The 26,043-nt window shown below is 38.0% G+C and overlaps 2 protein-coding genes across 6 annotated transcripts; both read right to left on the bottom strand.

Moving 5' to 3' along the window:
• Nucleotides 1–512: 512 nt before the first annotated feature.
• LOC131792505 (microtubule-associated protein futsch) lies at nt 513–16,902 on the bottom strand. Of its 5 annotated transcripts, none has more exons than XM_066170896.1 (20): nt 16,776–16,902; nt 13,641–13,786; nt 12,821–12,886; nt 12,327–12,584; nt 11,857–11,895; nt 11,326–11,364; nt 11,075–11,173; nt 10,543–10,641; nt 9,862–9,963; nt 9,602–9,679; nt 7,470–9,260; nt 6,312–6,995; nt 5,766–5,888; nt 4,965–5,075; nt 4,726–4,827; nt 4,333–4,422; nt 3,766–3,921; nt 3,100–3,330; nt 2,481–2,648; nt 513–2,106 (listed from the first exon to the last, which is right to left on the bottom strand). In XM_066170896.1, exons 2-20 carry the CDS (start codon nt 13,702–13,704, stop codon nt 1,703–1,705), a joined length of 4,704 nt encoding a protein of 1,567 aa, XP_066026993.1. In that variant the 5' UTR covers nt 13,705–13,786; nt 16,776–16,902; the 3' UTR covers nt 513–1,702. The 5 variants fall into 5 exon arrangements, with proteins under 5 accessions (XP_066026993.1, XP_058965874.2, XP_066026994.1 ...); XM_059109891.2 differs by having other exon boundaries at nt 3,100–3,327; XM_066170897.1 differs by lacking the exon at nt 16,776–16,902 and adding an exon at nt 14,709–14,841.
• A 1,391-nt stretch (nt 16,903–18,293) lies between these two features.
• LOC131792532 (uncharacterized) lies at nt 18,294–22,393 on the bottom strand. Its single transcript, XM_059109923.2, has 2 exons — nt 21,002–22,393; nt 18,294–18,714 (listed from the first exon to the last, which is right to left on the bottom strand). The coding sequence occupies exon 1, from the start codon at nt 22,291–22,293 to the stop codon at nt 21,034–21,036; it is 1,260 nt and encodes a 419-aa protein (XP_058965906.2). The 5' UTR covers nt 22,294–22,393; the 3' UTR covers nt 18,294–18,714; nt 21,002–21,033.
• Between the last annotated feature and the right edge of the window lie 3,650 nt (nt 22,394–26,043).

Below are 26,043 nucleotides of genomic sequence, written 5' to 3'. Positions count from 1 at the left end.
CAAAAAATTTTATAACTTTTCTCTGGACCAAAAAAAAACATGGATTACGCAGGCCCTAGAGGTTCTACTGTCTACGGTTTTTAAATCCCAGTATCTGCAATCACGGGTAAGTAATCCCAGTATCCGTAAGATTGCCAAGAACTACTAACGTAGACCCTCAGGGGTGCACTCGGTTTATACATCATGACCTCGAGCCAAATATTTTCCTTTCTGGCCCCGGAATAAGTACCTGCCCTTGTGTTCGCACGCACGGCCTTATAAACTGCAAAGAGCCAATCAGCAGTTGGTGAACTGCAAAAGCATCCAAGGCTTTTTCCATAAGACTTTTGCCCAGTTTTTGAGGGAAATGCAAAGGGAAAGAGTTTGAACGCGCTAATAGCCATTCCATTGCGTCTTCCACAGTGATAAAATGGTTAATCAAATTAATAACAAGGAAAAAAAATCGTAACGAACAAAAATATATTTTATTATAAACTTTTCAAAGTGAAATTACAAAAACCAATTTTCCCGACGAGGTCACTATCATGCTACTTGTACCAAAATGCCATATTTACATGGTCAGGAGCCCAAGTAATGGGCTTCTGACATGGTTTTTTATCTATTTGTTTTACATTAGGATCGCATAAGGGGGCTGGAAGAAGTTACGTCGCAGCTTTTGCAACTCAAAAGTTAAGCCTCAAGTTTAAAATTCCTCATTTGCAATCATTGCAAATCTTCATCATCCTTGGTCACCATCGTTTATCGTTGGTTTTTCCTTCACTTTTTAAAGTTTTTCTCTCATACCAAACTAATATTTTTCTGGTTTCTTTCATGTTTTTCCAAAACCTCGTACCTTGCCTCGTAAAATACCTCGTAAAATGGCTAAAAGTTTTTTGATGTAGCTTCAATGAGCAATCACACCTGCAACTAAACATTAACAAACCCTCCATCAAACCTGGAAATTTTGTGATTGGCCACACCCGTTGCACGTGTCCCATGACGTTAGGCCCCTTCTTATTTTCAAATTTGAGAATAGACACTTCTCTATCAGGGGTTCACATCTTCAGAAAATGGTCAAAAATACTTATTTAGTTTCATATTTGTATAGCTTTTTTTTTTATCCCGTTTCGTACTTTTGTAATGTTAGTGTTGTTTCTCATTCGGTTCAAATATTCATATTTAAAAAAAGGAAAATCCGAGCTTGTCGCGGACAGAAAACCTATTGCATTTCGCTGCACTGTGTTAGTGCCTCATTTTTCCTCCTACAATCTACTTACCTTTCAAACTACCGCTATTTACATTTATTCATACTCATATGTAAAACGATCTCCCAAGTGTAAGAAAACATGAAATGGAAGACGATATAACTTTCTGTGAATGATCGCGTGACCTTAGCTAGGATGACCCTCTTTTTCTCGTACTATATTTTTTTTCGGTATCTAAAAAAATGTTATTTGTTCGGGAACTAAGGCAATCACCAGAGTGACGCCGATTACAAAATTAGCTCGCATTTGTCTCGCTGTCTCTAATGGCGCCAGCTCCCTTGCAAGCCGCCGTGAAGGCAGATTTGAGTTTTAATGAGAGACGATGACGGTGTCTGTGGTTTTGCCTGAGTTCCCTCATAAGTAATTGTGATGACTAAGGATATTTCCGCGGTACCATTCAAAGAGATTAACAGATTGATGCAATCATCAATTTCAGTTCAAATCCTAACAGGATTTTTTTAAATTTCGAGGATAAGTTGTCTTCTTCTTGAACCGCCATCTATTTCTGCATCATTGGTAGGTAAAGTAGACTCTGTACGCTGTTGCTTGGCTACAAATTCTTTGGCGGGCAAAGTATCTTGATTTAAGTCTCTATACTGGCTTATGTCTCTGTATTCGACAGCAGCTGGAGGGCCTGAATCTAAGTTTAGAGTACCATCAAGTATCTGACGATCTGGTGGTTCTGACACGACTATTCGTTGGAGTTTTCTGTAAGGTCTCTCCCGGAGATCAGGGCTCTCCAGTAGATCCTTGAGAGAAAATCTCTCACAATGGTCCCCTGTGAAAAAGGTCGGGCATCTACAAGAGTTCCCTTCTAAGCACCTTCCGCCATTTTGACATCTTGGAATGCATGCTGGTGAAACTATGGCATTAGGGAATGTAATGAAACGTTTTGAGTTTTCTAGGAATGCAAAGGCAATGTCGAGATATAAAATACCTTGACGATGAACTTCTGGTAGATTGACAGATATAATATAAAAAGACATATAATAATAGCTGCTGCAAACAATTTAGAAACCTAAAACCTTGGCCAGCTAACAATGGTAGTGTAATAATAATAATGATAATAATAATAATAATAATAATGATAATGATAATGATAATGATAATGACAATGATAGCAATGATAATAGTGATGATGATGACAATGATAATGTTGAAAATGATTAATATGTTAAAAACAACAACAAGTCAGGTCAGTTAAGTTTTGTCATATTTAATGAAGCTCCTACTGACCTCCATCAGGGAACAAGTCTGCTCTGTTGTTTGGTACTATGATGTTCACTATGGGGCGCACCACCGCGTGGGCCTCGGAGGAGGGCGATGATTGAGCCCCTCCACGCAAACTTAGCCGAGCACTATCTTGAGGCTTCACCTGCTCTTCATTCTCGAGGTGAGTGTCAACTGAAATTACAGTTATTTAGTGATCACAATAATGAGACTTTTTCAAATGTGCCTTACAGGCAGAGGAACGTAAGATGCGATATAACTCTTGTGGAAATGTTGCCTCCTCGTAGAATTTGAACGTCCATCAAAAAGTGAAATTGCAACGGTCCCTCTGATGTAAACTTGTCTTAGTAATAAGAATCATGAGTTATTTGATGCGAGTTACATCTGTTTAGCTGGATACTTTGTACTCTTTACTGAACTGATGTGATTAATATGCGTAATGGTGCATAATGTTTTGCTTTAGTGACACTCAGTGTAATAAAAGCTAATGAGTAGAAATGTTTTGATTTGGATATAGTGTATGATCTGAGCTTCTGCAGATGAGTAACATGGTAAGGAGCTGGACAAATTCACGATTTTGTTTAAAAAATTTCAATCACACACAAATTACAAAAAGTTTACTTACCTTTGGTTTCTTGTTCCTCATGAATGAAATGAGAAGGTTTGCTTACGTGCCCTGATCTTTCGGGGAACAGAGATGAAATTGGTATGACAATCTTTTCGGGATTTGGTAGTTTTGGAGCCTCGTCTTTTGAAATGTAGACATTAGTTTGCTGGTTGTGAGCTGGATGCTTCTCTTCAGGCTCGGATTTTATGGAAGAGTGGATAATGGTCGGCATTGTTGGCTGAGGGACTTCTGAAATGAGACCAGAACATTTTTGAATGTGTGGTAGAACGTTAAACAAGTTTAAGACTGTAAATCTCCTATGACTTCCCACCGTGTACGAAAAGTGAAGCAGAGGATAGAAGAGTATTGAATGGATAACAAGAAAACAGATAAAATGGAACAAAGTTGTCGAGAAGACCTTAGAAAGGTTCAGTCTTGACCTGGCTTCCTCTAAAGGAGTAGCCAAAAAGCTCAATTTTTACACCAAGTAACAGGGATGTTATATTTTCGGTGTTACCATTGCTTGTTTTGAAATTTGCCTGAGAAGACACCATTCTAAATCTACACACTTCATGTGGTCATGGGGAACACAAGTGGCCATTGAATCCCAGCTTATAAATTTCTACCTTATTGAATGAAAACATCAAACACTAAAGATTGAGTCATAATTCCAATTGTTCACACCTGACTTTTGTTCTACGACCAGCAGGCGCTTCGCCAAGTCTGCCATCGCTGTCTCCAAAACTGTAACCTCGCTCTCCAGCCTCGAAACCTTTTTCTCCAAATTATGAACTTTATCATCGTTGTGGATTCCGTAAACATAACTCGAGCCCCTTGGTCCTGATGTGCAAGAATATCACAAAATGTGTCGTGTTGAATTCTGCATATTTTTCAATAAGCTGGAGGTCATCATGGCTCTTTATTACTCTAATCTATATTCAGGACCCCCTTTCTCAATTTCCTCCGTAACCAGTCCGCAGTCCGAAGCATCTAATTGTAGCGGGTAGAGGATTAGTCAGTCCGTTAGTCAAACAACAAGTCACACTTCAAGTTTGGATTAAGTTGTGTTAGAATTTTACCACCCCCTTCCCAAACATTCGAGCCTTAGCCGCGCATATGAGATGCATATAGCAAAGAAAAAAAGAAAAAAACGTCTTTGCGGCATCTTGCTGGGTCTGAATTCCCTGCAACATTAAGTTTGAAATTAAATACTACAGGATACATCGAGTTCGCGAAAGAGAAAATCAATACCTTGCACAATCTGTTTAATGCTGTATGTGTTATCGTCGTTTGAAGTCGTCAGAAGAGAAGTGGGAGGAGTGCGAGACGTTAAGACTTCAACTGTCAGTACAAGATGATTATTGGATGTTAGTCCCCGTCATGAATGTTTTTAGCGCTTGCAATTAACACAAAAAATACTTACATGTTCATTTATTATCCTGTTGACGTTATGGGTTTATATCATAAATTGGAAAGCGACGTGGAAGTTTTTGTGGTAAAAAACTGGTCATTGATAAAGAGATGTGAATAAGATGATGAAAGGATGAATAGATTCAGTAATGACTGAATTAAAATGAAAATGGAATGAGCGAAGTATAGAAATTGGCTAAAAACAAAATGATGATGATCTTTTTGAAGATTTACCTTGGTGAGATTTCGATGATTGTTTGTCCACCTCTGCAGGAGTTTGTTCCCTTCCAGAAGAACTATTCTTTAGTTTACTGGACGTCAATTTGTCATCAATTACTGAAATTTTTTTTGCAAACAAAAATATGTATCTATTGTGTAAGCCAGTTTAGGTCATCATATTGACGTTTAGCATTGATGTTCATTGATTTTCTACTCTATTAATGTCTTTTTTTACACAACTCTTGTGCTTTTACCTGGATTAGGTTTCGTTGACTTTTCGTCCTCTTTCTTTGGACTTTGGTCACCCTCAGATAATTTGCTTTGTATTTTCATGGACGGAGAGTTTTCGTCAATTCCTGAGATTTCTTTCAAAACAAAATCATTAGTGTAAAGCCTTTTTGGCCAATCAGTTTGACACTTAGTTCTGCTGAGTATCATTTTCGGTGTTTGAAAAACGCAGTCAATGTGTAGACTGAAGCCTTAATCTCCGTTTTCAACATATCAGGATCAATGAAGACAGGGGCATGATAGATGTTTATCTCTGGAGACGATGCTTCTCGTGTAGCAATCTGCTTTTCCCATGAAGCAATCTGCTCTTCCCATGAAGCAATATACTCTTCCCATGTGGCAATCGGCCTGGGCGGTCAGGAATAGGGTTAGAAAGCAAACACATTGAATATGGTGCTTACGGCGTTTTTCCCTTTCATTACAGATTGAAAAGTGGATAATTGGGGCAGGTAGGATTTAAAGGGCCTCAAGGGCTATGAAATATTACGGGTTGGGCTTTTGCGTCAGTACGTTTATGTTGACTTTCCATTTTGTCACGAAAAGGAAAAGGCACAGTAACAGAGTGAAATGGATAAACTATTTTTTATCTATTAATCAATTGAGCAAATAATTAATCTTTGTAGCTTTAATTTTACTTAAAGGAGGTCGCAGATGACTACGAGATTTCTTCCAGATTCAGGCCCCATTCTGGCAACGCGACTTTTGAAATTTGAGTATTACGATTTTAAATAGGGATCGGAAGGATGATGAACCATCACACCCGTTACCTTTGATAGCTGCTTGGTGATCTTCCGACCTCGAGGTGCTAGGTGGCCGTTCCTCTTTGGTTTTCCGTGAGGCCTGAAAATCTTGGTGCGATTTTGGTGACATCTTCACCTTGCTGAAATGCTCTTAAAAGGGAAGAAGGGAGATTATGAAAAAACTGCTCCAAAATCAGTAAGAATCAGGTTCCTTTTTGGAAAAAGTTTCTTTTTTTCCATAGGACTTGCTTAGAAACAAAGTTCAAAACAATAAAGTGAAATCGGCCCCCGATCTAGAAAGCTCCATTCTACATCCGGGACCCATTTATATTCACGGTGAAAAGAAGCACTGTGAGAGCTTAGTGTCTTGTTTAAGAGCACATCACAATGACCTCAACACAACACAGTAACCCAACACGTCACAGTGACTCCAACACAGAGACACATCCCCCACTACCTTAATAGTTGAGCCCAGACCTTCAGATCTGAAGTCCGGTGCACCTACCATTCGGGGGGAGGTTCGGAGAAAGCTGATCTATTTTGAATCCATAAATATATGAAATGAATACTTACCATATTTAGTATCTTTTGGCGGTGGAACACTCTCCGAGTTAGGCTTGTTTGGTTGCTTTGACATTGGCTTTAGCTTACTAAGTTGCTTGTATTGGGCGTCAATCACTTGTTGAGGAGAATGGGATACTTTATGTTTGACTATTTCATTATCAGAAACATGCTTTGAATGATGGCGTTTAGTTGCCTTGGTCAGCAGATCTGATGATGTGGGGTTTGGATCTCGAATGGAGCCACTTCCAGGATCATGTCTTGTAGCAACAGTTGAATCGCGTGTCACGCTTTCTCCCGGATAATCTTTTGAGCCGCCTCCTGAATCATGCGTCACGCCACTTCCTGAAGCATGTGTTACGCCATTTCCTGAACCTTGCGTTACACGCGTTTTTACTGGGCCATTTGTCGCATTGTCTCTTCCTTCGAGTTTGTCAGATTTTTCCAGATGATTTGCCAGTATCTTGTTAGAGAAAGGTCTGTGACGGTTTTCGTCTTTAACTGGGATGGAATTTCCTTGTAAATGCTGAGTATCGTATATATAGTTCTCAGAGCCCTTTTTATCCTTTCGCCCAAGCATGGAGTTAGGTGCATGTGAGATGCTCGCTTTGCTGCTCGGTACCCCTCTCTTTAAGTTAGGTTTGATCTCAATCTTTTCTTTCTCTTCCAGTGTTTTGCTTTTTGAATTTGTTTGATCTGTGATAAAGTTGAATGGCAAATTAGTCTTCTACTCTTCGTAGAGATAAGTAAGATTTAACGAAATTCTTCAATGCTGGCATTTTAAAGGTAGGAGCTAGGAGCGACAAAAAGAAAACAGGGAAACAGGTATAATAGTCATTAGTATGCCCTTTACGGGTTGAAGATGTTCCTATCAACCTTTGATCATGAGTAACTCTGTGACTATATCCCTTAATGAGTCGAACCTAGTCACTAGGGAAGGAATTTCAGTGATGGGTATTTCTACTAGGGTCTCAATGGCATTTGGTGGCAAGATGGGTTGTTTTATAGTTATAAATTATCAATGGTATTTTCTTGACAAAGAGTATGCCCCCAAGCATACGCTCTTGTTAACCCCTGTCCATACCCTATAACTTACTGGCTTTTTGTGTTACTTTTGGCAATGGATGATAAGGTTGGCCTGGTTGTGGAACATAACTGTGACTAGCATACCTTTTCGTGTCTCATTTTTACTGTCCAATGGGTCCTGTTTGGCCTTTTCCTCTGTAACTTTTCGGATGGCTCCTTTCGAACTTCCTAGCTTTTGAGAGGTCACAATGATCTTCTGTTGTGACTCACCTCTTGCTACTGAAATGGCTGCACCTTTCTGAGGTTCCTTCTTAAGCGGAAAGCTTATGTCATTCACCAACTTTCCTTTTTCATTTTTTTTTGTTTGTGTCCTGTTCTCAATTTGAACGACAATCCGCATTGGATTTTTATAACTGGCTTTTTGTACATCTCCACGGGTAGCTTCTTTGTTATATGTAATTCCACCATTTTGTGAATTACTGAAACCTCTTTCAGAGTTTGAAACATTTTTCCTTTTGGTCAAGGTATTTTCCTTGGTAACTGTTTTGTTTGCCTGTAAGGTATTTAGCGCTGCCTCACTCGTAATTTTGGATTCTTTGACATTTTTTCTCGACGAGGTCAACCTTTTTTGATGCGTGAGAACTGAATTATCACTGAACTGAGCAGGACTGGTTTCTTTTATTGCATCTGTTTTCATTTTTGCAGTGACGTTCCGTTGCATATAATTAATGTCAATGCCTTCCTTTACCTCATGAGTATCCATAGCCTTAAAATTTTCATGAACAGTATCATTTGCCTTGTTCACTTTTGATGCCCCCTTTTTTCCATTTAGTTTTATTACTATCTTCTCGGATTTCGCTGACGGTGGTTTTTTTGTTCTTTTGTGCAACACATCGGAGGTAGTTGTTGTGTTGTTCCCAGTAAGTCCTTTTCTTGAGCTCTTTTTATCCCTTTGAGTATAAGGTTCTTTATTTGTTTGATTCTTCTCAACATTAAGAATCTTTTTTCCGGTCGGGTATGTCTCTCTATAATTACTTTCCACAGCTGAAGTTGACTTGTGTAAAGTTGATGAATCATTTCTAGAAATAGACTTGTTATGCAGAGGAGTGTTGGATGTGTTGAGCAGTGCTGGTAATACATTATTGCCTCGTGTTTCCGAACCAATGACATAAGAGAGAGTGGTTTTAGGATCTGAAAGTGAAGTCCTATTTCGTTTCAAGAAATTTATCCTCATTGTTTCCAATGCTGTGGATTTTCCGGACTTTTTCACTTTCTCCATCTCGCTTCGCGATGTGTTTACCTTATTTTGACTAACTTTCCTCTTAGGAAAGAAACTATTTGTGTTGTTTTGATCTCTTTGTTCATCGTTTGTCGCTTTATTGATTGCACTTAGTTGCTTTACCGCTGGTTTTACGAGTTCCACAGGCCTTTTCCCCCCTCCGCCCCGTGCGCTGTTGTCTGCACCGAGTAACTTTATTTCAGGGCGACTTTCATCATCTCTTCTCAATGAGTCACCACTAGACTTTTTTGAAGAGTTATTTTCTCTTTCTTTTACATCAATAATTTTAATATGTTGCTTTTCTTTCTGTTTCTCTCCCTTACGAGGGTCAGATTTACTTCTCTCTGTATCCGCGTCAACGTTTTTGTGATTCTCTTTGTTAATGATCACCAAGGTGTTATTAGTACTCGATCTTTTTTCTTCACCATTTGTTAATGAGACGGGAAGTGTAATTTTAGGCACCAAAGTAGAACGAGTTTCTGATTTGTCACGAATGGAAGTGAAGTTCTTATTTTCTTTCTCCTCTGACGTTTTCTGGATGACAGACATGGTATTCTTCATTAAATTGTGAGTCTCAGATTTTAGCTTCGGTTTGGATTCATTCATGTTCCTCTTTAAAAACGACACCTTTACTTTCTCTTCTGGTTCTTTAATGGCTGAAATTGAATATTTACACATTTAAAAAACAATGATCATTGCAAGGATAAGAAGTGGCAGGTGTTCTAATCCCAAGGTTATCCATTGGGAGAAAGGGCATAATAAGTCAAATTATGCGATTTGAAGGATTGAAAGCTGAAAAGTAATTTTATGCTCTAGTGCACAACACATTGACCCGGCCAGAGCTTGAGCTACGAGCTCTAGATCCACTGACCATTAGGCAACGACGTATCCCACGAGGAAACGCTTTAAAAAAGATGCAGTGAAAGCAAAGGTCTGTATGGCAGATCATTTAAGAACGGAAACTTTCCTGCCACTCAGTCAGAGGATTTCAACTTACGTTTCGTATGAGACGACTTCCTCCCTATGCTTGAAACGTTCTTTATAAAATCAATACTAACTCTTTGAACTGGTAGATCTAAAAATCAAAGAGAATTCAACGAAAGGATTGTTTTGGATCCTGCTGATTTGATATTCCTATTAAAAAAGTTTTATGTATATTTAAATTTTATGAACAGGGATAGCTTTACATTTTTTAAACATGATGAATAAGATTTCCTTAACAATGAAGGGAAGGATGAGCTTTTCTTATGATTTTACCTGTTTGATGGTGAACTGTGTCTATTCTGTGCTTCTTTTCGGGTTCCGTTGAACCGTCGTCTTTATCAAAAGCTGCTGACCCACTGCTGTTCATGTTCACATCTGTTATTGCCAATAATCATGCATATTTCAGGTTATTGGAATCGCCTCACCCAAGCATTACGATCACACTTTATAGGAATTTTCTTTTCAAACACCCTTAATGAATTGCACCAAGGAAATATCAAGGATAACTGAATGAGTATAGAAGTCGCTAAATTCGAAGCAATCGTAGATTGTTTTTCCTTTTTGATCTTTACAGACTACAGCATTGTATTTACTCCTCAATTGGTTCTAGCCTATGATCTCTTAAGGGTTAGGCCCGTGTATGACATCATCAATAGCCACCTGTTTGTAATAAAACAAATGCTGTCCATGTTCCCTTGGACTTGTTCAAGATTGATCGGTAAAATGTCAGCTACTTTATTATTTTTGAATTGTGACATCGTGTGTGATCTTTTACTCAACATTCTCTCTGCAACATAGAATCATTTTTTCAAAAAGGATGACTCTATTTGAGAAATGTTTTGAATGGTTGGTCAATGTAGTGAGCAACGGAAAAGTTGCTCCGAGACAGCATCGCGGTTACGTCAGGCAGCATACTAAAAGATAATTATCATAATTAAATCTTGGTGTACGTACCAATTGTGTTGTTCAGCATTTTTCCCAACTTCTGTGTGATTGCTCTTCCTGTGTTGTGTACCATATCATTCACGATCGAATGCATTACCACTTTGGCTCCTGTTTGTTTGAACAAAAATTTTAAAGCAATCCTGTCATTAAAACATTTAGAATTTGATTCAGTACAATTCAAGTACGGTGGCGGATTACAACCTCGATTACCTTTACTATTTTAACTTATAACCGTCCAAAAAAAGAAACCTCCCAGTTATCAAATCACGTATATTTTCACGATCTTCCAGTAAGTCATGACGGATCTAAATAATGCTTGAGGTCAAAGGTAGAAGATGGAAGGGTTTATTACCTCATGCACTTACATCAATTTTGATAATATTCGTTTTGCATTATTGTCTGCATATGACTAGGTCTGGCAAAGTTTGCAATATGTCGGTTGATACATGATTGTTGTTAAACGGAGTTTATCTCTTGGTTGTAGCCATTACTACGTGCAGTCGTCGAGTCTCATCGGAGGAACGCAAGTAATCCTACCTACCTTTTGCCTTCCAAACTCTCCATATTCTATGCATAACTGATATCCAAAGACCACTAAGTTGTTCAAACGTTTTGAAAGCAACGCCTAAGCTTTCAGGGCCTACGTTTAAAGAGAAAAATTACCGTCAGGTGTTACAGCTTATCATGCTTACTGGGTTGAGATAATTTTATGCTTCGTGCTTTACCAGAGTTGTCTTATGCAGGCAATAATGCAAATATTAGAAGGACAGGCTGGATGGTTGGTTTTCTTACCTGATCTGAGCTTTTTGGCAAACTCCTGATCTGATTTAGCTGTGGAAAGAATAATTAAGCGTTAAAATGTTGAATGTTGGAAGTAATTTCTGCAAGGGCATAAGAGTAGAAACAAAGTTAAAAATTGTTTCGGCTTCCATTGCGTCCTCCTTGCGAAAGTAAATTTCGGTTGATGTGACTCACCTGTCAGTTTAGTTTCCACACCGGTTAAATGCTTCAATCAATAAAGGTTCTTTCCAAAGACTTTTCCAGGAATATGCATTAAAATGGTAGGAGGGAGGAGGGGGAGGTGGGTTGTGAGAATTGTCGGCATATAAGAGCATACCATATTTGTTCTCTTTGATGAAAACAAGTCATATGTGCTATGGCGTTTCAAGCTGTTTCAGACATATCTTGATTTTACAGATTTAATCAATAAATTGGATAGGGAAATTGTCATTCATGACTGGTTCTTTTGGCATGATTTTTACACAAATAAAAAAAACATCTTGTTACTTTATTGGGAAGGTATTTCTGTCATTGTAATCTTACCCTTTTTAAGCCTTTTCATTACATCGATTGCATCGCCAACTGGAGAATAGAAAATTATGGAGTACTTATTGGTTATTAAACATATTCCAGGTTATTGAGATACATAGTAGCCTCTTGATGAAAAGTAGAAGTGTTTAAGCGCTAAACTGCCCATGCCTGTGGGAGGACTATGAAGACCAGTGTTAAACACGTTTGACCTTTTGATGTGACAAAGGATCCAACAATCAACCTGGTTATTAAGGTTTTTTTCCGTAAATTTCTTTAGATCCTGCAATCACAATGTATGGGTAGAAAACACTTTACATTTAGAGACGTTAACCCCTAACTAGTATAACTGCGTGAGTTAAATCGGGACAAAGATTCGTTAATTTTCATCCGAGCCGTCTTAGGTCGGAAACACTCACTCTAGTCTGATGCAACAACTGCAATCATCGTGGGAACTCTTTGAAACAGAAAATGTAATGACAAACCTTTAGAAAGATCCATTGAAGAACCAAAATCCTCGTTGTTCTCCTGGTTTCCACTATTCTCCGAGCTGTAATGTGATCTGCCATCGTGTTTGGAGCCCCCTTTGTCTTCACCAATACCAGAGGTAACAAAGATCCTATTAGAGTGAGTTTGCGAGATTCTTGGATAAAATTTGGGCTGTTCATCATCTTCGGCTTTGTCGGTTGAGCTCGAACCAGATTTAAACCCAGTGAAATTATCATCCTCACCTGTGCTGGTATCTGACAGGTGTTGTAGATAAAAAGCGATCAAAAGTCAATATCAGCTTCTGTCAATAACACTCAATTTGGCAAAACTATAATTTGGCAAAACTACTACCCCATTTCTCGGTTCATTTAGTTTTCAATACACATTTTCTCGTCACCTTCTGGTCTATAACATGGCTTACTGGAAGAACTTTGTTGCGAATTGCTAAGAATATAAATCTGCCCAACTTTGGTATTTCGTGGATTCTTACCACCACTTCTATTCCAGTCGTCCTGATCCCAGGATCCCTCTCCACTGACGTCGTCAGCATCATATTCTATAAATGCGAGGGTTAATGCTTACAGTAAATGGTTACAACCCAGGAGTAACAGTTGACCGTGTAGACTTATCCTCCAGGTGAGAGTAGTCCCGTGAAGGACAGTTGTCGGTGCTTAAGGTAGAGACGGAAGTTTCGACAAGCTAATCGTCACCATCAGAATCAAGAAACGTTTTTTGTATGGAATTGTGTATACTGAAAAAACTACCAATAATCCACATAAAAGTCGTTAGTTATATTGATCCCTCTCTACCCATTATCCTCAGTTTCAACCATGTATAGAAACTAACTATGCAATCTGTTTTAAATACTGTCATTCTTGGCTGATTGGTTCTTACAGCAGCATTAGCTACATAGAACAAAGACAACAAGAGTTATGTCAATAATATGACATGTAACGGCTTCCATTAAAATGTCATTTAAGCTTTTAGAATCCCAAAAGTTAAATCAGAATCATGACTTTCTGTTTGACGCCCTTAATCCTCTACACCCCAACATCAGAATGCGTATTCTCCAAACTGTTCTCTATAAATTTACAAAGTGCTGACAAGGATAATTTGTTTAAAAATCAAGAACTTTTTCAGTTGGTGATCATTTCCTTTATTCTCGTGTGATTCAGGGGCAAAGCGGTTAAGCTCATTAAAGCTCTTGGTGGAAAACAAGTCCTGAAGTCAATTGCAAGATCCTGAAAGAGGCCCCCTGTTTCTTTCAATTGTTTATTTGTTTTCATCATCGTTTCTTGATTCGATCTTACCTTCACAACAGCCTAGTGCCAGTCCCTGTATGACAAGGGGGAGCAAGATGACATAGAGGTTCATCACCTCTCCTGCTGTAGGTGGAACTACCCCCTGAGCAGTGGTTACATGTATGAACTTTCAGGAGGGGAAATACTCTTGGAATCTGTGAACATGAAGTAAAGAAAAATTTTGAACTGTGTTTCATATCCTTTTTAATTTAAGGAAAGATAAATTTAAAACATTTATATGGCGCAGCATACTAGAGACTAAGGAAAGGTTTTTATCGTGAAATGCTTGTTTTAAGAATTTCTCTCGCTATTCACTTGACTAGCTGTCCGTTAAGTGGAAAGAAAAATTTATGTAGGTGTTGAATAGAAGTGGACCGTGCGAAGGAGGATAAATTTATTGATGTCTCAAGATGTTCATAGCACTACTAGGGCTATAACATCCTGTAGACAATGTGTTTCCCACATTTTAGCCTAGGACTAACTGCAGTAGCTTGTGACAATATTGGAGGTTAAAAAACAGAAATATTTTCGGTATACATGGAAAATCTTTGAAACATGAATAAACTCATCTAATGAAATGCATTTTCATTTACGTGCAGGTCAGTGAATGTTTCTTCTCAGTGTCTTTATGAATTTTTTTGATAAAAAAAAAACACGAAAGACGTTACATCCATCCCATTCAGAACGAAGATTGTACAGCCGGTAAAAATGGGAGCCTTGTTTGTGCACTTGTTGTGTTTCAGTGTATTTGCAGCCAAAAAGCAAACAAACCAGCAAAGGGAATTTCGATATGATAATAGAGCTTTTCATTTAAGTACCATATTTGTAAAATACTTTACAAAGGATATGGTTATTGGTGCCAAGTTATATTTAGACATGGATGACATAGCTTCATATCTAAGATTATCTTGGCTCATCCTGGTTAGTAATGAACCCCTCGATCGTTGAATTATTTTTTAACCGAAGAATGTATGAACTGGAAACTTGACAGTTTCAGCCATGCTGATTCATCTTGCTCATCGTGTCTCAAAAGCTAGCTAGAACTGGGTCAATTTCAAACGTCAAGAGTGCACTTACGATTTGTGACGGCTCCTACAAAAAGTTCCACTATTTTTCCTGATTTCAGTCGAAGTTCAGTCGTGAAAAAGGCGAATTTTTGCGATCCACTGCGTTCAACTGGAGTGTTTAAGGAAATTCCTTCGCATGTCTCGCTATATAACTTCCGATTTACATTAAGTTTCTGTTTTACGGAAAATTTGTAAAGTTAGTTTATTCGATCATCCGTGAATGTAATGAAATACTTCGATTCTTTTATCCCATTATCGCGAACAATGGAACCCGTGGTCACCAGTTGCTTTGCAGTGCTTCATGCGTAGTCTCTATTATCCGTGGATTTGGGATCGTGTGTCTTATCACACCGTCGAAATAACAATAATTTCCGCTGAATTTGATTCGGAGTTGAAAAAAGGCAGAGTGCTTTCTTTCATTCAACCCTTCAATTTTAGCCAACTGTAAACTTAACATTGCGTTTTCAATGAGGACATCATCACAAACCCTTCAAACTTAGCACATTGCGTAACTAACTGACTTTGTGGTTCAGTTAGTTATAAGGTATCCTACCTCAAAGTCGGCGGTGTTTTCTCCATTGAACACTAGTGTGCCTATGATTTTAAGCTTATAGCGATGACCACTTTTCTATTGACAAATACGCATTAAAACGTATAATTTTAATAATTTTTTGTGTTTTCTTCAGTTGCAGACCGTAACACTGAACTAAGGTTTTTGTTCCATTTAAAAACGAATATTGAGTGATGGATTGAAAAATAAAACACTTGCACTTAAAAATATTCCTCGGAAAGATTAGTTAGTATAGAATGCTGATTAAAATTCTTTTCAGCGAATCACAAGTGCAAGTACGCCTAGCTAAACAAAAAAAAAATCATTGATCCTAAGAAACGTTTCCTGCAATCATAAATACCGTAGAAAAAGGAAGCCGGTTCCACTAGTAATTCTTAGTGAGTACAATCCTTAAAATCTGGCATGGAAATTATAAATAGAGGGAACTTTAGAAAGGGAAGGACTCATGAGTTTTTCACAATTGTTTACACCTGGCTTCATCTAAACAGAACTTTTCCTAAAGCTCTACGGACTCGTGAGTCTGCATTCCTGGATGCGGACGGTGGTGCAATAAGTAACCGTCAACGTATAAAATAGATTGTAATTAATCCCTTAAAAATTCTTGCGATTATTTAGACCGAGGAAGAAAAATAATCGTTTTCAGGTTTGGTAATTTGGTAGAAGTTTTCAATTTTTCACAAGTATTGATGTCTTCAAGTGGCAGCAATAAATCGGGAGTACGTTTCCTAAGCTTTCTCTTGAAGCTCGAGAGTACAATAAATGGATGAATGATTTTATTTGACAGGTTTGATTAAACAGTTTGTGCCAAACTTAAACTTAACTGCACTTTTTACTTGTTAGCTTTCCATTTCTCATCGAGAAAAAGCCTCGAAAGGATAAATAATTTTTTCTTCCTACGTTCCATCTCGTTAGAATTTGAAGATGCCTCCTACTTCTAAGAAGCCGGCTACAATGCTCGAAAGCGCTTACTATGCACTAAGTCTTAACCTTTTGACCTTGGCTCTGTTTTAATTTAGAACTTTGGTACCCGTCATGGGTATCTACGTTACCATGTGACGTGATTCATGGACAATCACTATCAGTGACTTTTAGTGAAAGATTGTTTAGTAAACACTATATTTCATCTCCATAAATATGCCAACCACTTTTGTTACCACGTTGTGTTCTCATCTTAGCGTATCAAAAGAGTGAAAGAACCTGCTGCATCGTAGACTAAACTAAAGTCAGTGAGAGAATCGCCGTCAAGTACCTCACACTGCTTTATTTTGCTGACACGACTGTCATACTTCGTTAAAAAGCAAATAAATGGAAGGCCATGCATCGTTGTACCAAAAGATCAAATTATCGAGTGGGAATGGTAAAAAAATGTAAATTAAATCATATGAACTCTTCCAGCTTTAACAAGTCACAAGTACCAGTCGATCAATCATCAGAATCGTGAAGGAATTATCTATTCTACATTGAATTCGTTTGCAGTTAATGGTAATTACATTTGGCCACACCTACCTCTGTACTAAATGATGGTCGCCCTTTCTCCCCTCTTAGCCTTAAGAATCACAGTTCCATGAAAACGAAAATCACTTCGAGAAACTCGTAAACTTACTCATGGGTGGTCGGTATCAACACGGCTAGGGGTTTACAGCGAGTTGTGTACGCATGAGCGACAGTGTGATTCGAGACGCGCGCTATGACCTCAGCGAAGTGGTATGATTATGGTTATGACCCTCCACTGACCTGGCCTGTTCAACGCATTAAAGCGTCGAAGGGAGAGAAAGTCTCGAGCAAAATCTCCCCGATGATTACACGTCACTTGGTTTTCGTGAAATGTGAAGCATTTAGACTCCTTCTCACCAGGCAGTGATCCGTGGGATGGTGTCCTGCTCTACTGATGCGAAGCGAAGATTTAGTAAATTCTTCAGAGGGAAACGTTTTCTTCAGTCTTGAAAACGCAGTTTCATCGTGTATATAGGTGCATCTAGCCGATGTCTGCCCGAAAATTAAGAAAAATGTCGGATTTAGCCTAATTCTAGAGGGACAGCAAGCTCGTCTTTGGTGCCAATACTTTAATGGTTTATACTGGATCAAGTAGTAGTGTAATATCGCAAGCACCTGTGGCATTATAACGACGAAACAGGTCCGTTCGCCTGCGCTATTTGAGTGAGGTGAATGTTGATTAATCTCTCGGATATCTAATGTAATTCAAGTCTTCAGGTTTGTAAAGAATCCCAAAACGGATTCTTTTCTTGTCATGGTCTTTCCTAGTTCGATTGATAGAGGTTGTCTTTAACTGGTCTTTAGTAAAAGCAATTGAAGAAATTGCTTTTGACTTAATTGAGTAAAAAAGTTTCGTTCAGTCAACAATTCCACGGTTTGTGCTACTTTTAATGGTCGAAAGTTAATTTGATAGGCAATTAAGTGAGACAAGAAACGATCATTAAAATAAAAGTTTGTTTGATGAGAAGACCAGGATTCTCTTTCCGAGAGTGGGGTTTAATGTGTGATATATTGAACTTAGGGCGAAGATGGGTCAATAAGACATGATTGATACTTTAAGACAAAAACCATATAATTTTTAAGCTTTAAAATATTTTATTTCTTCAAAATATTCATTTTATACAACATTTTCTTAATATTCTCATTAAGTTGTTGCCATATTCTTCTCTATCAAAATATCAATTTTATAAAATGTACGGGACCATCATAGAAAAGAAAATCCTTGAGCATGGTATTCTGTCTTCCATTTGTCCTCGTTAATATTTTTGGTCTCTGCTGAAGATTACAAATTATTGCTGAAAAATAGAAATTCTTATTGAAATAAAAAATTTTCCCCGTGTTTCGTTGCAGTCCTTCAAAAATATTCTAAGCAATTACGTTCTCGACATTATGCTGCTCGAGAATTGGAAATCTATTATAAGAACAGAACGGAGTTGTGTTCATTTAGACACAGTTAGATAAGAGGTCGTGGTCATAAAATCTAGCCGAGTTTTCCATGAGTACTTAACTCTTTCACTCCAAACAGTGCATGGAACAAAGCAAAATATTAACCAGAGGCCTTCTAATACAAGATTCTCAGGGCTGGAATCGTACAAAATGAACGGCAGACAGAATAGACATTAAGGTATTGGAGGTGAAAGGGTTAAGGTCATGGCACGAGATGAAACTGCATAAGAAACGGCTGCATGCTGTTTTCTGATCGGTGAATCAGAAGAAGAAGTTGTTCTAAAGAGACTGGCCATGCAATCTAAAAATCGCCGTTTTCTTGTCGTGTTCTTTCTGCCCTATCTTTTTGTTGGTGCAAAGTTCCTCCTCATCTTATTGTGTCCAGTCGCCAGCGGCATTCCTTGTGATGCCGGTTGTCTTGTGATTTTTCGCTTCTCAATAGTCCGTCATGTTTTTTTGTTTAAAGGTTCTCTTTTGTGATTAAGAACGATATGATGTGAAAAACCTGAAAGTATTGAAAAATACAATGCATATTAATGATAAACAGACAAATAGAGTTTACTCTTGGAAAAATGACCAAAATCCTTCGTTTGGTTGTCCGTTGTGTGACGAGGCTGGGACGAAGAACTCGGAGTCCCCTTGGAGAAATCGATGCTCTTCTGTAGGCTACTAATGAGTTAGAGAAAAGTCAGTGGTTGTTTAGACCATTTGTAGCTTCCTATTTGACAAGAATTTTACCAGACGTAGGTAAGAATGAAGCTTATTACATATGAATCATCTTTCTAATACCATCAAAGACCATCATAGGTTATTTCTCCACCTTGGTTTCCTTGTGGTGTATATTGTTGTGTACGTGTACCTTTCACAGGTTTTAAGAGATTCTGAACATTTTATTACAACAATACAGACACACTGAACGGCATTTCTTATTCATGAAAGTTTTCCTTGAACAAGGAATGTTCGAGCGTGAGACCTCTCTTTCCGTTTCATGCATTGTGATGATGTATTTGAAGAAGATGGGTGGCTTTAATTTCAGTTGAAGGACACTGAGCACGGTGGGCTCCTGAGAATATTGGCGCTGACTAATAGAGAGTTAACTGGCTTATCTGGGATGTCTCTTCTCAATTTGGCAGTGAGTAGTGATGAAATTGTCAAATTATGTGTCTCGCTTGCAATATTTGTTAATTGCTTTTTTTACTTTTTTCCTATCAGAATGATGGAATTAAGATTTTCTCTCCGACGGTTTGAAAATCAAACGAAGAAGTGAGTCTTTCGTAATCTAGACATCTGTTGTTTAGAAACGTCACAGCTTTCGGTGAATTATTAAAAAACTCTGCAGGTACTTCAAGTAAATCTCAATACGCTCGAAGCTGGATTAATTTTCACATCCTCCAATGAAAATGGTAAAGATAGTCTCTTGTTATTACCAATTCTCTGTAAATTTTAGCATAGGTCACGCAAGACCTCATGATTGTGACAAAAAGGCGAACTTTTCTCAGTCGAAAGTTTCTACCTTTAACCAGCCAGGTACTATAGGATAGAAAATACTAGAAGATGTTACCCTAAGACGTTGATCAATATTTGGAGACTCTACTGAATACTGGTGGAATGTTATCCCTCTATTTCAATCCCCACCGAAAAATTACTATACTTAGGAATACTTCAAGACCTTCTCCCATAATTCTTTCTTTTCGGTATAATCGATCCGTGATTTATTTCGTGATTCAGAAAGTTAAGCTACTGCCTGTGAGCGCAACCCAGCAACTGACTGTTGGAAGACCCACTGTTTGATTAGCGGAGCAATTATCTTACAAAGATCGATAGAAGATTCTAGCAACACCTTTGCGGTCTTTTGAAAACACTCAATCCCTCTGGAGAGTGACCACTGCTACGCCTGGTCTTGAATCTTAAGTGGCAAAAGTCTCTTTTGAAGATGTTTTCTGTGAACGTCTGGACCACGATAAATCATAAAGATTTTAGCCCTAACATTTACTTATTAAAGTATATTGTTCAATTTTTTCAAAATATTAATGACGTCTTGCAAAGCTCTACTCGCACAGCACAGTTACTCCTAAAGCCGTAGAACGAGTCTAAACTTGTATTGAATAAAATATTTTGGGGGCACAGTTTGCTATCAAAAGGAGGATTTATGGGTTACGAAAGAAAAAAAGGATAATTTACCGATGTCTAGTCGGGATTCCAAAATTCTGAAAAGTTGTTCAGGATGCTAAAGCTTATTCGTTGCAACACATCTATCAAAATAATAAATAATTTCTTATATCAGAGCCAAGACTACTCTGTCGTCGGGACATCGAAAGCCACCTCATTTATGCTTTCTGAGAGTTTGTTATTTATAATTTTTTCTGAATTAAAATAAAAAAAGAAAATAAATGCAGTGTACTGTGCTTATTATGGGTTGTTTTCCCTAAACTGATGCACACTGTTTTGTTAAATTAGATGCTATTGGGCAGAGTTGTGATGTTGTCATATAATTAGCTTTGGTGACATAACTTCCTTCTTAACTAATCGAATTCACATTTGTGATTTACTGTCTGTCATATTTATTTTTTTCAAAAGGTGAAGCAAAGTAGAAGCAAACTCATGTCGAATTTCAGGCGAATTAAAGGCAAATAAAACTCTTGCCGTTGGGAGTATCATTTTCCATTCGCTTTATCGTGATAAACAAATCAAGAAATAACTCTAACACAAAGATGGTTGTCATAGATTTACCAACATAATTTCTTAGAGATATCTGTTAAAGGAATACCTTAATGTAAAATAGAATGACTTACCAGCGAAAGAACAATATATCAAGGCATTCACTTTAGCTTTCGCCATTAAATGTTTCAGTGTACTGAACATGGGCCTCCTCACATCCACTTGTCACATGCTTGATAAATGTTTGTTCCAATTGCTGCCTTTTGCGTTTCAATTTCTCCAGTTCTTCCATCAACCTTGAATTTTCCATACAAAGCTCCTCCACTGTTGTTTCGAGCCTTGATTCACGAATAAGCTTTTTCTGACGGCATTTCCACGCCGCCAGACGATTTTTCCGCCGTTTTTTTTCCGTTTTGATGAAACCCTGAACGTCAGGCATTTTGGATGATTGTGACTGGTCGTCTACACTGTTCGGCTCTTGCTTTATGACCGACATGTTATAGAGTTTTGTGTGAACTGTTAGCCAGTGCTTTGGTGTCGGGGTGTCCTGAATCATGTGTTGTCCTACTGAGAGCCACTCATTATGTGGCTGAAAGTTGTCTTGTGCATGGACGCCTTCTTGGAAATCCATGTCATCTGCAGCTCTGCCGTCGATTTCAAAATCTCCGACGCTATAGTCATTTGCCGTGTAATCAGACAAAGGCGAATTAGTCGAACAATCGTCCGATTCTTCTTCGGCAGAATTTAGCAAACAGTCGCTATATGGGCACTGTTGTTGTCCTGAGAATCCTTCTTCTAACGTTTCCACTTTAAACCATTCTGAATCCTCCGACCGCTCGAGCTGTTGTCCATATTCTCGTTCAGAAAAAGTTCTATGTGTGTTTTGATCTGCTTTGGTTTTAATCGTAGCACCCGTACATCTAACAGGTAAAAAAGTTTCTTGAAAAGACGGCAAACGGAAAGATGAATCAAATCTGTAAGAGATGAAAGTGCATTTCGAGTCATCGACCACTTTATTTGATTCGTCCTCCGTGGGCGTCCGAGTTTTGCTTGCTTCACGCAGTTCCCTCTCTTCTCGCAAACGTTGAAGCGCGTCGGTAAATCCCCTTGCAAACACCTCTTGTTCTGCGGTGACTTTCTGTGCGGAGTAATCTTCTTGTGTGGCAAAAATTGGCGGTGGAGGAGATGTTGACTGTAATTTTACTGCGCAAGAATCAGGAAAGTTTCTCCAAACGATCGTCTCAAGGTCCGGCGATGAAATCCCGATATCCGGAGATCTCAGTAGATCTGAGATATCAAAATCGTCTCTCCTTGCCGATGTCTTGCACTCAGTCGTTAAATTTAACCATAATCTATCATTGTCTTGAGCACAGGAATTTTTATTTGCTAACAAAAAGCTTTGATCCTCATAAATGGTGGCCTCCATTTTAAATTAAATCACACTTAGAGACGCTCTAAAGTTGCGTACGAAATCCGTAAACCACACGGCCTGCTGTGAGGTTTGCTTGTAGAACTGTTTGCCTGAACTTTACACCAGTTTCGATAGTCTTGAGAAATTCGTGAGGTTCCATTAAAGGCACGTGGAATTCTATTGTCTCATGGATTTCAATGGAGATGCGTGGCACAAATCTTGGTAATCCTTTGTTTCAGTCACTGTGTTTGTTCCCTGTGATTGGCTGATTTCGTTTGAGGCTGGTAATGTATTATTTCTCCCCGTGTACAGCGGCGTGACTTTTTTTTTTGATGGTTCAAGACTGTTCCGAGTGACTTAGAAGTCAAGGGCCTTTCATTCGAATGAAATTATATTTACTTAAAACAAGAGAAAGATAAATCTCATACGCCACGCAAACCTATCGTGATGGTCATTCACCTGTTTCCTTTATTCTTGTTGATGTAGATTGTTCTTAACATTAGTCTGACGATGTTTTCGGTAAATGGGTAACATAATTTGAGCTCTAAACTTTTTTTTTTAATCGTTGGCTGACCATGATGTGTCTTTTATATACATTTGTGATCATATTAATCGCTGAAACCCGGCCCAGTTAGTTTGTAACTCTATGTCAGGGTACCCATTGACACTTTTGATGGTGGCAGATGTGAACCAATCTATCACCTGTCGTTTGTTGTTTTTGTTGTAGAACTCCTGCAGTTAGTATGGTCATCATTGGGCCTTCAAGATGGTCTCAAAATGGGTTCATTGACGTAATTATTATATCATTGCGGAGGCGGCGAGGCCTAGCGGTTAAGGGCGCTGGATTTTGAAGTCCCAAGGTCAAATTTTCCTCCTTTTTTTCTCAACTAGATTTGAGTCTATAGCTTCGAGTTCAACTCCTCCGTTGCACCTAGTTACTAGTTCACTAATTTGGTTCAACAAGAGAAAAATTTCTAAGTTCATCTGCAAAATAGGCGTCTGCATCTCCCTCTTTCTGAAGCAAAAAAAAACTTCTACTCTACACGCAAATCCCCAACTAGTTCTTGGACTTTACATTTTATCGAGCACTTGTAAGTTGGACCTGTCGCGTGCTGTATTACTCATGAGAAATAATGGAGATTTTTCGCAAACAGCGGATGTTATTCAGATAAACATCTTGATGGGCTTATTTCAGTTGTTGTCTGTTTACATTAAAATCCTTAAGTTATCTCTGCAAATATTGTAGTTTAATGCATCGGGAGGGGTTGTACAGGAATTGGAAAACTCTTTACCAAAACTTACAAAACTATTTGGATCTTACCTTCCTAAGAATCCATATCTCAGGTCTATTCTCTACAAGTCTCACTCAGGCGATCAAAATGATAAGCACATTGTTATTGGTCCGAGATTGCGTCACAGAAGGAAAAATCCATAGCTCCGTGTTGTGTTTTAAGATGATCGAAAGAAAGAGTTTGCTTGAAATTGAACTGGCAATGCAATTGACCCGTTTGTTATCCTTTTTTGATGCTTATACGATTATTTCCCTTCTACTCGCTTAACTTAAAAACCAATCTCCTCTCCTTTGGCGAATAATCGTTAACTCAAGTAAACACTGAAAACCATAAACACTTGCTGCTTGTGGAGAGCTTCGGCTTGCTCTGGTCGACACGGTCCCTTTCCTTAACATAAATCCCTGTATTATCCTGTCCAATTCTTGGAAAAAGGTAAATGACCTTTAAAAAAAATATTTTTCTGCATTTTCTGTGGACAATTGACAGAAAGATTTCTTTATAACTCCAAACTTTATTAAATAACGCGCAAGTCCTAAAGGAAATTCGTTCTTTTCGCCATTATTTTCTCTATCGAAGAACCCTGTACATAATGAAGTTCAGTGCTGTGCCGAAATCCAATTAACAACAGGCCCATGTAACATACAGAAGCTATGTTGTTTATTTTTCAGTCCTGTGAGTATGCGATACAATTGTATACCGCTGGCCGGCATCGGCCGCATACGTTACAGCCATTATTATTTTTCTCGTCATGGCAATTCTGTATCAGTATCCAGAATATTACAGCTGGTTTATTGAAAACTTGTACTTAGTTATTTTTTACCACTTTTTCCCCGTAGTTTGTCTCCCAATAACTTGCACATTTTACCTTCTAAGGAGGAAAATTGGTCGAGTGGACGTGTTAACGAAAGATAGGAAAAATTAAATCAGTTGATGGGTTTACTCGTGTCCTTTTTTAATTACTCTTTGCTGAACAGAAATATTTCACAACTTCTTAACTTTCTTTATCCATTTATTGATCTCGAAAAGAATAACAACGTGACTTAAGCGTTGAAAAATATTGACACGAGACAGGGAAGTTCTATGGAGAAGTTACCGTGGTTCGGTTGTACCTCCCTTCTTTTTCAGAAACCTTTAAACGTGCCTAACAGATCAAGTGGAAGGAAACCATTTTCACCTCTAATGCTGCTCATTAGAAGCTAGAAATTTTCCTGTCTTTACAGTCTGATAAGATCATTGTATTGTAAAGTAGTCAGATCTTACAGGATTTTTTAAAACTAAAAAAAATGTTCTTATTCTATTCTCTTCAGGAAGAATTATTGGTCCTCGTTGGAGGGTTATTGGCGCTGAAGACAGCGAAAGATAAGAATAAAAGTTTAAGTTTCAATCCAAATGTTGGCATCACTATGTTTTGAGACTAAGAAACTTGCATCATTTTATTGCAGAGGAATTTTTGGTTTCGCCCTCACTTTTTATTTAGATTAATTTGTCATAGACTCTAATTGAGCACTTTTCGATCAAGTGTCAAATGACCAAGGCCGCAGTATTCTCGACGGCAAATTAGATTATATGGGAATAAAAAATTTAAGCAGAAAAAAGCAAATTGCCCGAGGCCTGGTTAAATGTAACAAAACCATTAATTAGCTTTATATCGGATTGGTCAAGAGGTTAGCTTAATTGTTCTCCTTATTAACCCGTCGCCAGACAATATCTAATGATGCACGGTGAGTTCTTCATGCATAAATGCCGCATAAAGCCGAAAAAACGATTTTCTAGGAAATTCTTGACGATCGAAAGCAAATTTCTTATTTTTGAAAATGTAAAAAAGGTGAGACGAAGTTCGATCCGACGCAAAACGAAATTGACAGAATTTGCATCTTTGCACTAATTGGATAAATTGCGCTGAATTCACGAAAAATGTGGAAACGTCCAAAAAACTTAAAATTCAGAATTAAAGGTAATTGATACTTTAGAAAATCGCTTTTTCTCTTCAGTTTATGCTTAAATATTTATTGGGTTTCTCTGTGGTTCAGTAACAAACAATGTTTAAAGTGGCAGTGGATTTAGCTTTTGCCCGCTAAACTTTCCCTTTAAGTTTTACAAAAGTTGAATTTTATCCATGAAGTTGCTCATGTTATTCTTTAATGACTTGATAGATGTAAAAGAGACATACAGCCGAATTTGAATTTGCTCGAACCTTATTTTCTCTTGCTCGAAAGTGTTCTTTATTGCTATGATTTACAACCTAGAAATTTCGTACGTTCCAATCCCAAACGCCATCCGTTTCCCTTTTGTGCTGGTATGGGGCAAGAAGTATTCAATATTTTGCTGCCAATCTGACAAAATACACCAGAGAGAATAAGGATACAGTAATGATATTTTTCTGTAATATGTGAAACAGAAGGCTACATAAATTTTTAAAGTGAATTTCACTTTCCACATTTCAAACAACAGTAATTGTCAAACTGTTGTACAA

This window comes from Pocillopora verrucosa, chromosome 8 (assembly GCF_036669915.1).
Source record: "Pocillopora verrucosa isolate sample1 chromosome 8, ASM3666991v2, whole genome shotgun sequence".
NCBI lineage: Eukaryota > Metazoa > Cnidaria > Anthozoa > Scleractinia > Pocilloporidae > Pocillopora > Pocillopora verrucosa.
This window is presented reverse-complemented; position numbering and strand designations above follow the sequence as displayed.